Consider the following 14,081-nt stretch of genomic DNA (forward strand, 5'->3'; position numbering starts at 1 on the left):
CATTCGTCCATAATTCATCCCTAAATTTAATGTATCTTGACGAATTTTTGGTGAATTTTTTTAAGTCATTATATAGATATAAGGCCGTCCAAAATTCGCCGATAATAATGTTAGTATTAGAGACAGATTTGAGAACTGGGACGATTGTTTTTTTATAATTGAGATCCTATCGAGTTTACGAGCACGGATGCACAAGTGTAAGTACTAAAATGTCTTAAGGTACATAATACTATCAAAGATAACATCTATTCATCAATATATTATATGTTTGGTGTCTGGCACGCGCACGCACGCACACACACATATAGCTTTTTGAGGATAAGCCACTCTCAGCTACTCCGATGTATGATAATAATTAAAATGTATTTTAACGTGTAAAAATAAATTTTATGATATATGATAATAATTAAAATGTATTTTAAAGTGTAAAAATAATGTTAACAAATTAAAAATATTAACATACATATGATGTATGTTAAGGGGTTGAAAATTGTTTATCCCATTATCCCCAAAAGGATGTTTATCCCTTGATCTCTCTCTCTCTCTCTCTCATATATATATATATATATATATATATATATATATATATATATATATATATATATATATATATATATATATATATATATATATATTGGTTTCCTTTTGGGTTTGAATTTTCCAACTCGTTGTGTGAGTAGACTAATCTCGAGGCGACATGTTGCTTTGCAAGCTGCCCGAAGTCATGTACTCATGCATGGTGAACCTCTGTGGCCATAAGGGGTTTTTTGAACCTCTGTTGATGCATATTTGTATAGCCGTCGCTGAGCGAATAACGTTTATTATTACATTGTACACCTAGTTGATGTATACGCATGAATCTAGTCAGTTACATGAGCATATGTAACTGTTGGGCCATAATATTCAGAGGTCCATTCGTATGAATGAGGCCCATTAGGGTTAATTTCTAGTTTGCCTATAAATACCAGTTTATGTGTTCTTTAGGGTCAAGAGATAAGAGTCTAAACCCTAATTGGGAGAGCCTCCTTTTGGCGATCCTGTGCATAGGGGAGATCATGCTCGATCTTCCCTGACCACCGATGTTTCTCTGTTTAAATCAATTGTAAGTTCAACGTTTATATTAATAATATTGATTAATGTTTGATTCATCGTTTTTATCTCTTCCATCTTTGATCTTGCTCGTATAATGTTGTTTACTTCCTTAAACGGACCAACAAATTGGTATCAGAGCTGGAGCAACCTAGCTATTCAGAACAATTTTTCTGATCAAAGACGTTATTTTAGGGTTTCTTTCGTTTTCTTCGTGGGTCAAAATTGGTCACCTATTTCAAAGTGTGTGTTAGGGAAATTTGTTATTACACAAAGTTTCCTTATCATCTTGTGATCGTTTCTTTAGATTTTCAGAAGTTAATTCGATCATGTGTCGTGGTTTTGATCACGATTTTGGTTCGAAAAATAAAAGTCTATGTTGGAATCGATTTGATCATTTAAGGTGTTGTTTAGTAAAACTAATATTGCAAAAGTGTTTAGAATGGTGTAATGATGCTATCTGGAAGTTTTAAGGTCCTAATTTGAAGTATTTTAGCTTCTTCGTCGTTCGCCGCCTAGGACCACCACAACACCACCATGCCTGAATCTGAAGAACCACTTTCGCACGATTCGGTGGTCCTTGCATACGATTCATGCTCATTCGTACATGTTTTATATATTATTTGCACGAATCAATTTTGAATATAAGTTGCAGGTTTCCTGAGTTTGTTTGTTTTTTTGTTGAAGAAGACGACTGTGAGTTTTGGTTTAAAAATACTGAAAGGAAATATACTTCAGGATAACAAGTTGAGATTGATTGGTTAACAAGTCCTGTTTGGATTCAAAAGGTCTCGAGTTCAAACCCAGGCATATGTGTTTTATTAATCTGATTTAATTACTGTTATTGTATCAACTCAGAAACTAGTTAAGGCCCAATTTGAAGCCCATCAGGCCTAACTTTGTCCTAAGTCCAAACACACTTAACTGATGATATTATCTCCATTAGAAATAGAGATTGATGTCGACAAGAAATTAAAAGTAACAGTGGAGCTTTTTAGTTGATCACTGAACTTCACATTTACATATTTTAATTATTTTCATCGATTAAATAAAAGTAAGAAATGGAGTTTTATCACGTTTTTATGGAATTTTGTATGAGAGGAATAAAAAGATTCACTTGGAGAAAATGTCCATACAAGTTTAGTGGATGATCTCATTCGTTCATTGAATTTCTCTAAATAGTGAATATGTGAAGAACACGATGGTGTATTTGATAATTTATTGTTGAGGTAGTTGGGAGCATACGACAATTTATGGGCCAACGACGGTATATTTTATCTTCCGCATTTTGTTGATTCCGCTTTGCAGAGGGAATTTGTTTTGGGTTATTGTTACGCAATCACATGATCATATATTTGTCATTCTTGGTGACTAAATGAAGTACTTATTGATATGATTGGGATTGTCGCACGATAGACATACTCTGTCGGTCGATAGAGTTAAGGGTGCATTTGTTTATCTCTTAATGGAATGGTTCAGCGCTGAATGCTGAACCATTCAACATTCAATGCGTTTATTTCTGACATCTGAATGACAGATGGTGCTGAATGGTTCAGCATTCAATGCTGAACTATTCAAAGCTGGAACTATTTCTTAACCATTAAGCACCTATAATTTATGTAATATGTTTTTTAAATTATATCAAGAACACTTATTAAACAACTATATTGTAGTTTTTATTCATATCAAAGGTTAATATCGTAAATTTACATTATTAACATTATTCGTTTAAGATGATTATCAAACTGATTATTTTCATTCAGAGGCAACTTCATTCAGAACCTTTGAATCATTCAGACTATGAACCATTCAGCGCTAAATTATTCAGTTTTATCAAACGCACCTGAAGTCGATGAAACAGTACAAACTATTGTCAGTCGCACGATAGTGTGAGTCTGCGACAATCACTTGACATTGTATAAATAAGGGTTACGAGTTTCATTGAAAGGTTACATGCACATTGTGAACAAACCCTCGCCGTATAATCTCCGTGTTTATCGTCTCCATTAACCAGAATATCAACTTTTAGGTATCGATCTAATCTATTCCTTAGGTCTAGGTTTGATTTATTCGATCCCGCGAGTTAGGTTTATTCGATTGGAAGCTTTATCTACTGATTCCGCGTCCAGATAGAGTTATATGTTTGTATCTAATTAAGATCAATATATGACCAACAATATGCGCGGTAGTGGAGCGACCCAACACCATATTTCATATTATTAGATAGGGATATTTGGATCTGAATTGTATATGTGGCGTGTATATATACATATAAGGGCGTGATAAACGTTGAAATTATAAAGTGTGTTAAAGTAGTTATTACTAGAGTATATGAATGGAGATTGGATAAAAAGTAGATTGAAATTCATGCATTGCTGCAAATGAACATATTTTGAACTTTGGCCATTGAAAATTTGAAATGTTTTCATTTACTATTATAAAATTATTGCCTTTAAAAAAAATGTTACTATCATTAACTATTTAAGGAGGACGCGTAAATTCAGTATTTTAATATCCTTTCGAGGTTCTAACATGACCTTGTTCATCTTTTTGCAAGTCATTACAGGAAACTTAACTTTTCTTCATTAATAATTCAAATACAACTTCTGTTTTTGGATTCCTTGTTCTGTTTCACAGGCCAAACACTGCACTATAATAAGAGGTATCAGACAACTGTGTGATATTAGACATTTTAATTAGCTACATTAATGGATATAAATGATATTTTGCAGATAAAAGGAAGTCATTTCATAGTATGCTTTGTAACTTACCAGCAACCAGGAATGTGTTATTGTGCATTATTGCTTACTCAATTAGTCATTATTTTCATCAATGTCATTTGTTGATAACTGATCATAAATTTGAAGTATAGAAAACAACATTAGTATCAAAGATTAATGTATTGATCATAGACCTTACATAAACTAGTAAAAGACCACACTAATCGAACTGAGTTGTACAATGCAACCTTATGATAAGAAAGTACCGACTTCAATAATATCTGCAACAAGTTTAATGGATGGATTTTACATTTTGCTTAGAAATTAAGACATTGTTCAGTATAGTAAACTGTTAATTAATTGAATAACTCCTTCTAGGAAACGTATATATTGCACAAATTAAGGTTTACTAAAAATGTATCATAACACTTACTATATTATCTATCTCAAGTTAATGAAGACAGATTTTTTTTTTAACCAAAGTTTTCCTTCATTAATAACCACTTACAAAATAATTTATTGATTCAAATGTTATCATACATATACATACGAAGTATTATTTAAATAAATAATTGGATCCCGCAAGCTACAAATTCAAGGTATTGACTTTATAACTTAAAAGTCAAATAGTTAGCCTAATGATGTTAACAACAAGAGAATTAATATATCCAGATATCCATCCATTATGAAGAAGATTTTTTAACTCCCTAATTATGTGTTGAAATCAAAACTCCCGGGAAACAAATTTAATTCACCACCTATAAATTGCCATGTTTACTCAAACCTAAATTAGCCAAGAACCACCATTTTTAGTCAAGTTTCCTAATTTTTTTTTCTTCTCAAGATATGGCAAAGAAACCAAGTTTGGGTCGCCAAAAGATCAAAATCGCGAAAATCCAAACAAAAAATCATCTTCAAGTGACGTTCTCCAAAAGAAGATCAGGGCTATTCAAGAAAGCTAGTGAGCTTTGCACATTATGCGGCGTTGAAATCGCTATTGTTGTATTCTCACCTGCTGGTAAAGTTTTCTCATTTGGTCATCCTAAAGTCGAGTCAATTGTTGATAGGTTTTTAACAAGAAATCCTAATCTTAACACGACAAGTTTACATCTCGTCGAGGCACATAGAATAGCTAGTATTCCAGAATTAAACATGCAGTTAACGCACGTTCTTAACGAGTTAGAAACCGAGAAGAAAAAAAGTGAGACGTTAGGCGAAATGAGAAAGGCGAGTCAGAGTCAGTTTTGGTGGGAAGCACCAATTGAAGAGTTGAGTTTGCATGAACTTGAACAATTAAAGGACTCAATGGAGGAACTAAAGAAGACTGTTGCTGCACAAGCTAATAAACTTTTTACTGAAAATTCGAACGCTATATTGCTATTTGGTACTAATAACAATATTATTAGAGGTGATGTAAGTTGATCACTATGAGATGAAACCTGTTACAATTATATCAGCATCTTCTGGTTTTACTCATACCCATGGCTATGGGTATGGTCAGGGTTTGTTTTGAAGTCCTTTTTAGTTATTTTTTTGATGTCATGGGAATTTGGTTAAGACCATTCACAGTGGTGACGGGTGATGGGGGCGTGATGGAGTGTTTTTGTGGGGTATAGTGCTGATTTGGCAAAGGTGATGGCGTGATGCAGTTTGTAGTGGTGGGCGTGATGGTTATGTGATGAGTTAAATTGGTCCCACCATTTTAATTTAATTTTCATTTAGTTTGATTTATTTTTTTTAATTTGTTTTTTTTTATATAAAAATAATACATATTAAATAATAAAAATTTATAAAAACACACTTAAATTAATAAAATGCAAACCATTACAATTTATTAAAGTCCTAAAAATTAAAAAGTACGATAATTTAAAAATCCTAATACAATTACTTTATTAAATTCCTAAAACTTAAAACGTAGTTCATAACATAAATTACTCGTCGTCACTTGAAAGCTCGATATAATCTTTATATTTCTCGGCCATCTTTTTTTTGAACTTTAAAGCGGATTTCCTTTCTTTCGGATCGGCGATATCTTCTAAATTAAGTTTAAATAATTTTATGACCTCCACTGCAGATCGTGTTCGTTCTTCCTCTACAATTTGATTCGTAATGTTGTTTCGCCTCTCCACTTCTTTTTCCTTATTGTCTGACCATCTCGAACACAACTCGTCGTATCTTGAAGAGTTGGAAGAGTTCGTACCACGTGATGAAGTCACCCGCATCAGACGAACCAGATTTTTTAGCAGCCTTCTTTGATCGTTCTCTTCCCATTGGCCGTTGAATTGCATCGGGTCCAAATAGCTCATGAAGGTTGGTTAACCGATCTTACCCGAGATTGACTGTCTGGTTTTCTCCAACCACATCATCGTCTTCATCTTCGAGTTGAAGTTGTGAACCTCTTCTTCTACGCACACCACTTCCACCAATTGCAGGTGGTGAATACCACTTCGGCTTCCTCTTCAAGAATTCTCAAACATCCTTGTAACCCCACGGCTTTGATGCTCGTTCTTGCCATTTTTGCACGGTTAAATTATACACGTCATCTTCGTTTCGACCACTACGCCTTGGGTTACGTTCTTCTTCATTGTATAAGGCAGTAAAATCTTTGCACGCCTTATCCAAATGACGCCAACCAAATTTCTTCGTTTGGAGTCCACAATTTTTTATGTTGTGGTTCTTTCGCAACCTCTTTGCCTTTTCGTTTATGACTCGAACGCACCCGAACTTGTGGTACTTGACTTACACCACGAACTTCTTCTACTGCTTCGTTATCTAAAAGTGTAAAAGTTTGTTGTGTTTGTGTCCATGGTTGCATATTTGGAAGTTGAAATGGTATAACACCGGGTTGCGAGTAATTGGAAAATTGTGATGGTAATTGTTGTTGATAAGGTTGTCGAAATTGTTGTTGGAAGTTTTGGTTTTGTTGTTGAAGCTGTTGTTGAAGTTGTTGGTGGTGTTGTTGTTGTTGTTGTTGAAATTGAGTAAAAAACAATGGATTATTGAAATCATTAAAAAGATTATGTTGTGAAACATTACCAAGGGGTCGAGTACCCCGAACATTTTGTGGAGAATTTGAGCTCGAACCGGGAGTATTAGGTAACCCGAAGTTGTATAAATTACCGGAACCGGGCTCATTATTTTCGGGATGTTGAGACATTATTTAAGAAAATTGATGTATTAGAGAGTGTTTAGTAATTATAAGGTTGAAAGTGTTGTGAAGTGTTGTGATAAAATGAGATGAATATTTATAGAGGTGGGTAAATTTTTTTATTTACAAAATTTATGTTTTAAAAAAATTAAAATTGGGCAACGGTTGACAACGGATATATTTGCTGTTTGGGACCGTTGCTGCAGCTTTTACCCCTCAAACACCAATCAGCATCGATCACCAGCTCCATCACCTCCCGTGATCCTTCCATCGCGCCTCCCCACCACGCCGTACAAGCCATCACCTCCCACCACGCTGCGATAATAATGGTCTAAGTTGTTAGTATCTCACTAGCAGTTTTTTTTTTTTTTTTTCTTTTACTTTTCTAATTTATTTATGAGTTATGATTAGTATGTAATAATAATAATAATATATGTAATGGTATATGTTAAAGAACTATAAATAAAATTTAATATTGGAGTTTCATGTTTTAATTGCCTTAAATAAATGATAAATGTTAATGTATATAAGTTACAAAGTGTTAAAATTTATTTAGTACGGAGTAATAGCTAAAAATTATTAGTAGAAGCACTTTAGCAAGAGCAAAATGATAAAGTCTTATAAAGCTTAGTGTTCCAACAATTAACAAGGCGACCTCTATTATGAAGCTAAGAAAAAGAAAAGGTACGGTTTGAATAAAAAAAGAACATTTCTTCATGTGCATCTCATTAAACGTCACACTATTCCGATATTTCCAAAGCATTCAAACCACAAGAGCAACAATGGAGTAGATCGACTACATCTTTTTGTCTCTAAGACACATCCCAATTTTGAAACCAGCTCCACGAATCGACTCATGAAATCAGGGCCGTCTCAACAATTCGAAGGTTCTAGGCGAACACAAAAATGAGCCTTCACACACGTTTAATTTTTTAATACATATAAAAAGATAATACTTAAATTTATCAATTTGTATATACTTAGAATACATTTAACTATTTAAAATACAATATTTACAATTTTAATTGACATTTTTTTATTTAATTAAATATAATATTTTGGGAAATATATATATATATATATATATATATATATATATATATATATATATATATATATATATATATATATATATATATATATATATTTAAAATTTTGGGCCCTTCAAATTTTTTGAGTCCTAGACGGTTGCCTATCTTGCCTATGTCCAAAGACGTCCCTGTATGAAACCATAACAGGCATATCAACACCAAGCCACTCCCGCAAAGTGTTAGTTTATATGATGTATACTAATACCATGTAACGTTCAATTAGATTAGATTTATCATGACTTAACACCTATCAATACGTTTTTTTATATGCAGACACTTTATTATAAACTAGTAAGTGGTTAGAACAAAATTTTGTAATCATGTTATGTAATGTCATATACTCATATAAAAATAGTATTTTCTCCAAAGTCTTTAACCTTCAGTTTTGAATTTCAGTTACTTTTTGTATTAGACGATTTCTAACCCTGACGGTGACGTTAGAGGTAAATTGTGCACTTTTTGATAATAAAAAAAAAATGAATTTTTAACTGTGACTGTATTTGACCCCCGTTAACCCAAAATGTCAAATTTTTGTGTCAAATGTTTGGAAGGTGATGTGGTAAAATCTGATTGAAAATTGGGTATGAAAAAGTAAATTAATAACATAAATATATTAATATTAAATTAAGAAAAGCATTCATTGGTTGCTTTTTGGAGGAAACCTGCGTCAACTCTTCATCAAATATCTAACTGACGCATTGTAGCGTCAGTTTTTGACGTTGGGTTACTACCGTTAATTTCCGTCAAAGTCTTCCAGCTCATCTCACGCTCCCTTTTTGACGCGGCACTATTTCTAGTCTTACAAAACGCTTCATAGTTATACCAATAAAAAATACGTTTAAAACTCAATCTACAGACAAAAAATATCTAAAGTTGATAAATAAAGATCTTAAAAGTAAAAATTGAATAGTTTCTTTTTTCTTGTTTTTTTTTGTGAGAGATGGAGTATTGAATTTGATAACTAACTCAATACTACAAACATATATAGTAATATATTTTTTTATTGGAACATTATCTCATTGAAATAAAATCACTAGTTACTCATACATATTCCTTATTTAACAATCCAGATTATGGAAATAACATCACACGCTTGCATATAAATTAACATGAGTTACTTAGCCTTTTGAAACACAAACTCAAAAGGAGTACCACGTGAAGCAAGATGCCTAAGTGCCTAACCCCATTAACTACAACAGTGCTTACATTAAAGCAAGTTTTAGGTCCTGCGCCACAAAATGAGGGACAATGTTGTAGCAAGTAGCTATGAATCTTTGCACTTGTTGGCTTAGGATACTCAACAATCTGAAAACATGATTGTGCCGTGTCAAATAACCCACCCGTTGTAATCACATTAGATGGTGCCTTTGCTTCGGCATCAGCGATTTTCCAAAATGTCGAGGCGTCACAAACACTAGTGGTTGAGCCGGAGTCAATACCAAGAATTCGTGATGTTTTGAGATATGTTTCTTTTGCAACTAGAGTGAAGCTAAACTTGCCACCTAAGTTGACTTCTGCCGGGTCTTGTACCACATTAAACGGGCAAATTTTTTTGTTATTTTCGTGGTCGGATAATTTAATTCCGCCTCCTTTGGCCCAAATCACTGGGCCAATGTAGTATGGAACATTGTTAAGGACTTTTTTCCCTGTAACATCATACACAACGTCTTCACCTTTAGAGAGGGTTGATTGTGTTGTTTTTTTTTTGAAAGGCAACAGAACTTTAAGAAAAAAAAGAAGGAATACAATGTCCAGTACAATACATAAAAGCTCAACCGAAATAAACTTCATATCATCAAGCAGTTAGCATCCTACTAACTGAAAATGACAGAAGGTTGCATGAGGGTTGATTGTGTTGTGATTAGGCAAAACAGGAAAAAATAATAAGAAAATATCGATGAATTCATGTTATTGTTTATTTTAATTGATTGATGATTAATGGTTGATTTATATGTGTAATACTTAGCTATAGAGGTTGGTATTTATAGGGCTTTCTTGCAAGCCAAAATTGCATTATCTTTCTAACAACTTCGTTAGTTATTACTATACTAGATTTAACAGCCCGTGCGTTGCACGGGGACTCTTTAGCAAACAATTTGAATCTTATGATGATATATCAATTAACGATATTATACAGACAATGTCACAAGTACTTTTCACCGAGAGTTGGATAACTTAAATTTTGTTTTAGACATAACACGGATTCACGAAAATAAACAGGACATGATAATTGTTTAAGAGTCCATGCGTTGCACGTCAACTTTATAAAATAGTATTTGAAAACATTCATATTATCACCTATTATATGTATGATACAAGAAAAAAAAAATCCAAGAATCTTCATTACTGATTGTATTTATGATGAAATGGTACACATAAGTATCTTAAACGTTATGAATAAATACACCTTAAATGCAACAAACTATTGTATTAACTTGTTTCCTTTCCGGACTACTTAATTCTATAGATGTTTTTTAGAAAGACAGTGAACTCACACACCCTAACATAAATATATACATTTTTCCAAAAATATATACGTATGCCCACAAGATTTGAACTCCTACAGAAGTAGACTAAGCAACTCAGATTCTCAAATTTATCCTGGTTTGCATTGACAAATGCTTCAAGCTCGGCAATATTTCCAATGCTATAACTATTTCCGATAATGGGGACGGAACCCCGGAAAAATTACCAAAATTACACCAAAGTAAATAGGGATGGGACGTTTTTATTGTACGTCCCAAACACGTACAATCAATGCCTCTAAAAATACCAAAATTACACCAAAGTAAACAATAAGATCAAAGTTACAAAAAATATCAGACTCCAATTCTCTAAATAAATTCTCCTGCAATCGTTAATGACATAACAAATTGGGCTGACAAAGATCCACCAAGCCCAAATAGTTTCATATCCATTATCAGTAGCATAATCAAGACCCATCCTTGAATCCTTTACCATAATATTACCCATTGAAACATTAACATACCAATATCTATATAACATCACCAAATCACGTTGACTACTAAAAGTCAAATCAATTTTGCAACAAATAATACACATTAGAACATTTCGTAATTATTGGTGCCATGATCTTCCGACACCAATCCAGATCTTACCTTATCAACATTTTTAGTCAAAGTTGCATTGCCATCACATTCAGACTCCACTTCTATATCCTCATCATTCAAGTTAATATAAATCCCATTTTTCTTGACACAAAAACAAAAAATAAGCTATTAAAAAGGATCCCATCCTCTAACCTCTGTTTTCGAAGGCAAGTTCCCCTCATTAACTAATTTATGAAGTTCTATTTTGTTACTCTCCCACAAATTCCATCTCATATCTATATGATCCTCTTCATCATCATTACCCATAACTGCATCCTGGTTTTTTAAACTATCAAATTCAAACGGTGTGACAATTGGCTCATTCTTCTTAATAGGCACATTTCCAGACTTCAACTCCACCAAAACACTATCTCCTAATATATCTTCATTATTATCATTTGTAACCATATAGACTTTTTAAACCACCATCCTTCTTCATCCACTACTGCTTACTACTTTGTTTAACATCATTATCAAAGTTACTTCTATTACTATAAACTTTCTTTTGAGTAACATTCAAACTACCTGACTTTTTAAAATCAACAGCTTTATTCAACTTTTGGGCAGTTTTGACCATAATAACACCTTTAACATCTTTTATGATTCTATTACCTTTCCCCACAGTATGCCATCCTTCATCAATACTAACTTGCTTTACAGATTCATTCTATTTCAATTCTACGATCAACTTTGATTTAGTTGCAGTTTCAGCGTCTGTTAATGGCCTTTTCACACACTTGTCATACACAATGCTATAAGTATTTGCAAGGTCACTTGAAGATATTAACTTGAATACTAACCTTAATTACACAAGATCCACCTGAAGATAGGTCCTGCTGATACTCACCTTGATTCCTTTTTCTTCAATATCATTTTTCATCCCTACACAACTTCAACTTTAAATATCTTGTAACAGTCCATATCCCTTGAATTGAATATATTTTTAAATTGTGGTTAGTTAACCATTTAAAATAGGGGAATATTGATATTGATGACATTAACAAAATTCAGGAGGAGGATCAAAATGAATGAACGAACACAAAACCTGAATACCGCACAAATGAATACAAAAGCTGCTTTGATTCTGAAAGAGCTATCACTTATCTCGTAAATGAATGAACGATCACTAATCGAATAGCCTGCTCTAATTCTGAAAGAACACGAAACCTGGATACCGCATAAATGAATGAACGGTCACTGATAGGATCGAATACATGTACATATATAGAAAAATTACTTTATAAATTATACCAAGTATAATCACAGATATTCAAATCATAATGATTGGAAGATTAATTACATAATATAATGAAAACTTACACCATCCATGTAGGTCAAGCAAAAACCGTAAACGAAGATAATGGTGGTTTATCGAGATTGGCGATTATAAGTGGATTTGAAGCCTTTAGATTGAACATATCGGAGGAGATGATCGGCATAATCAGATGCAATTATAACTGTGGGTTTATTTTTTTAACAAAATAAATCGATTAAGATTTATGGGGTTTGTAGCAGATGAATCGCATTGAATTAATCGATCGATCTGTTGAGGCTTGCAGCAGATGAATTAGGGTTTGGGATTTTTTTTGAATGAATCAATTCAGTTTTAGGTTGTGTTTGGTTTTTTTTTCGATTGAATCTCTTGAGATTTAGGGTTTGTCTTGGATGGGTTGTAGAAACGACGAAGAAGAAAAGATGAAGCGTACGGTGTGTTTTTTTTCTTAATTTTTTTTTTACAGCGTGGCATAATTAGGTGCTAATTATTATTATATTATACTATACTATAGTACTATACACTAAATATGACAACACCCACCAATCATAACACGCCACCTCTCCCGAAATCACTGTAGCTACCGTAGCAGCTACTGTAGCACCGTAGCGAAATCACTGTAGCATTTTTTTATTTTTTTTTTATTTTCCCTTACCACAATGGAGTATAAAAATATAAATTCATAGATAAACAAAGTTGCTCTGAATTTTTTTTTTTATCGCTTACCATAATGGAGTATAAAATATAAATCTTTTGGGTTTTCCCTTAACACAATGGACAACACCCACCAATCATACCACGCCACCTCTCCCGAAATCACTGTAGCTACTGTAGCAGCTACTGTAGCATTGTAGCGAAATCACTGTAGCATTTTTTTTTTTTTTTGTATTTTCCCTTACCACAATGGAGTATAAAAATATGAATTCATAGATAAACAAAGTTACTCTGAATTTTTTTTTTTTCGCTTACCATAATGGAGTATAAATCTTTTGGGTTTTCCCTTACCACAATGGACAACACCCACCAATCATACCACGCCACCTCTCCCCAAATCACTGTAGCTACTGTAGCACTGTAGCGAAATCACTGTAGCATTTTTTTTTTTTTTTTTTTTTTTTTTTTTTTTTTTGTGTTTTCCCTTACCACAATTGAGTATAAAAATATAAATTCATAGATAAACAAAGTTGCTCTGAATTTTTTTTTTTTTCGCTTACCATAATGGAGTATAAAATATAAATCTTTTGGATTTTCCCTTACCACAATGGAGTATAAAATATAAATCCATAGATACACGCAGTTGCTCTGAATTTTTTTTTCTTACCACAATGGAGTATAAAATATAAATTCATAGATAAACACAGTTGCTCTGTATTTTGCAACTATAAATATACATATTATGTATATCGATATATAAACAAAAATTTGAGTCGAAAACTAAATATATATATATATATATATATATATATATATATATATATATATATATATATATATATATATATATATATATATATATATATACACATCATAGCATAATTTTTAAATGAACTAGATTAACTAAAATGAAGTCGTGTGGCTAAAAGGATTATACAACAGATCTAGAAAACTTCAATATTTCAAGTATTCATAACGAACTAATTTTAATTACCT

General features: G+C 32.5%; 1 protein-coding gene, 1 long non-coding RNA gene and 1 pseudogene across 2 annotated transcripts; 1 reads left to right on the forward strand and 2 right to left on the reverse strand.

Moving 5' to 3' along the window:
* The first annotated feature begins 4,655 nt into the window (after positions 1–4,655).
* LOC139861466 (agamous-like MADS-box protein AGL61) lies at positions 4,656–5,231 on the forward strand. The gene has a single exon (XM_071849855.1). It carries the CDS (start codon positions 4,656–4,658, stop codon positions 5,229–5,231), a length of 576 nt encoding a protein of 191 aa, XP_071705956.1.
* A 3,931-nt stretch (positions 5,232–9,162) lies between these two features.
* On the reverse strand, positions 9,163–9,839 carry LOC139863354 (kunitz trypsin inhibitor 5-like; annotated as a pseudogene).
* Positions 9,840–10,435: 596 nt separating this feature from the next.
* Positions 10,436–12,887, reverse strand: LOC139861748 (uncharacterized). The gene is made up of 3 exons (XR_011763936.1): positions 12,479–12,887; positions 12,204–12,325; positions 10,436–12,083 (listed from the first exon to the last, which is right to left on the reverse strand). It is a non-coding gene; the product is annotated as an uncharacterized lncRNA (long non-coding RNA).
* Positions 12,888–14,081: the final 1,194 nt, after the last annotated feature.

This window comes from Rutidosis leptorrhynchoides, chromosome 8 (assembly GCF_046630445.1).
Source record: "Rutidosis leptorrhynchoides isolate AG116_Rl617_1_P2 chromosome 8, CSIRO_AGI_Rlap_v1, whole genome shotgun sequence".
Lineage (NCBI taxonomy): Eukaryota > Viridiplantae > Streptophyta > Magnoliopsida > Asterales > Asteraceae > Rutidosis > Rutidosis leptorrhynchoides.

Bases quoted from the DNA above. Each gene is read 5' to 3' on its own strand.
- LOC139861466 (XM_071849855.1), top strand. From the start codon at position 4,656: ATGGCAAAGAAACCAAGTTTGGGTCGCCAAAAGATCAAAATCGCGAAA.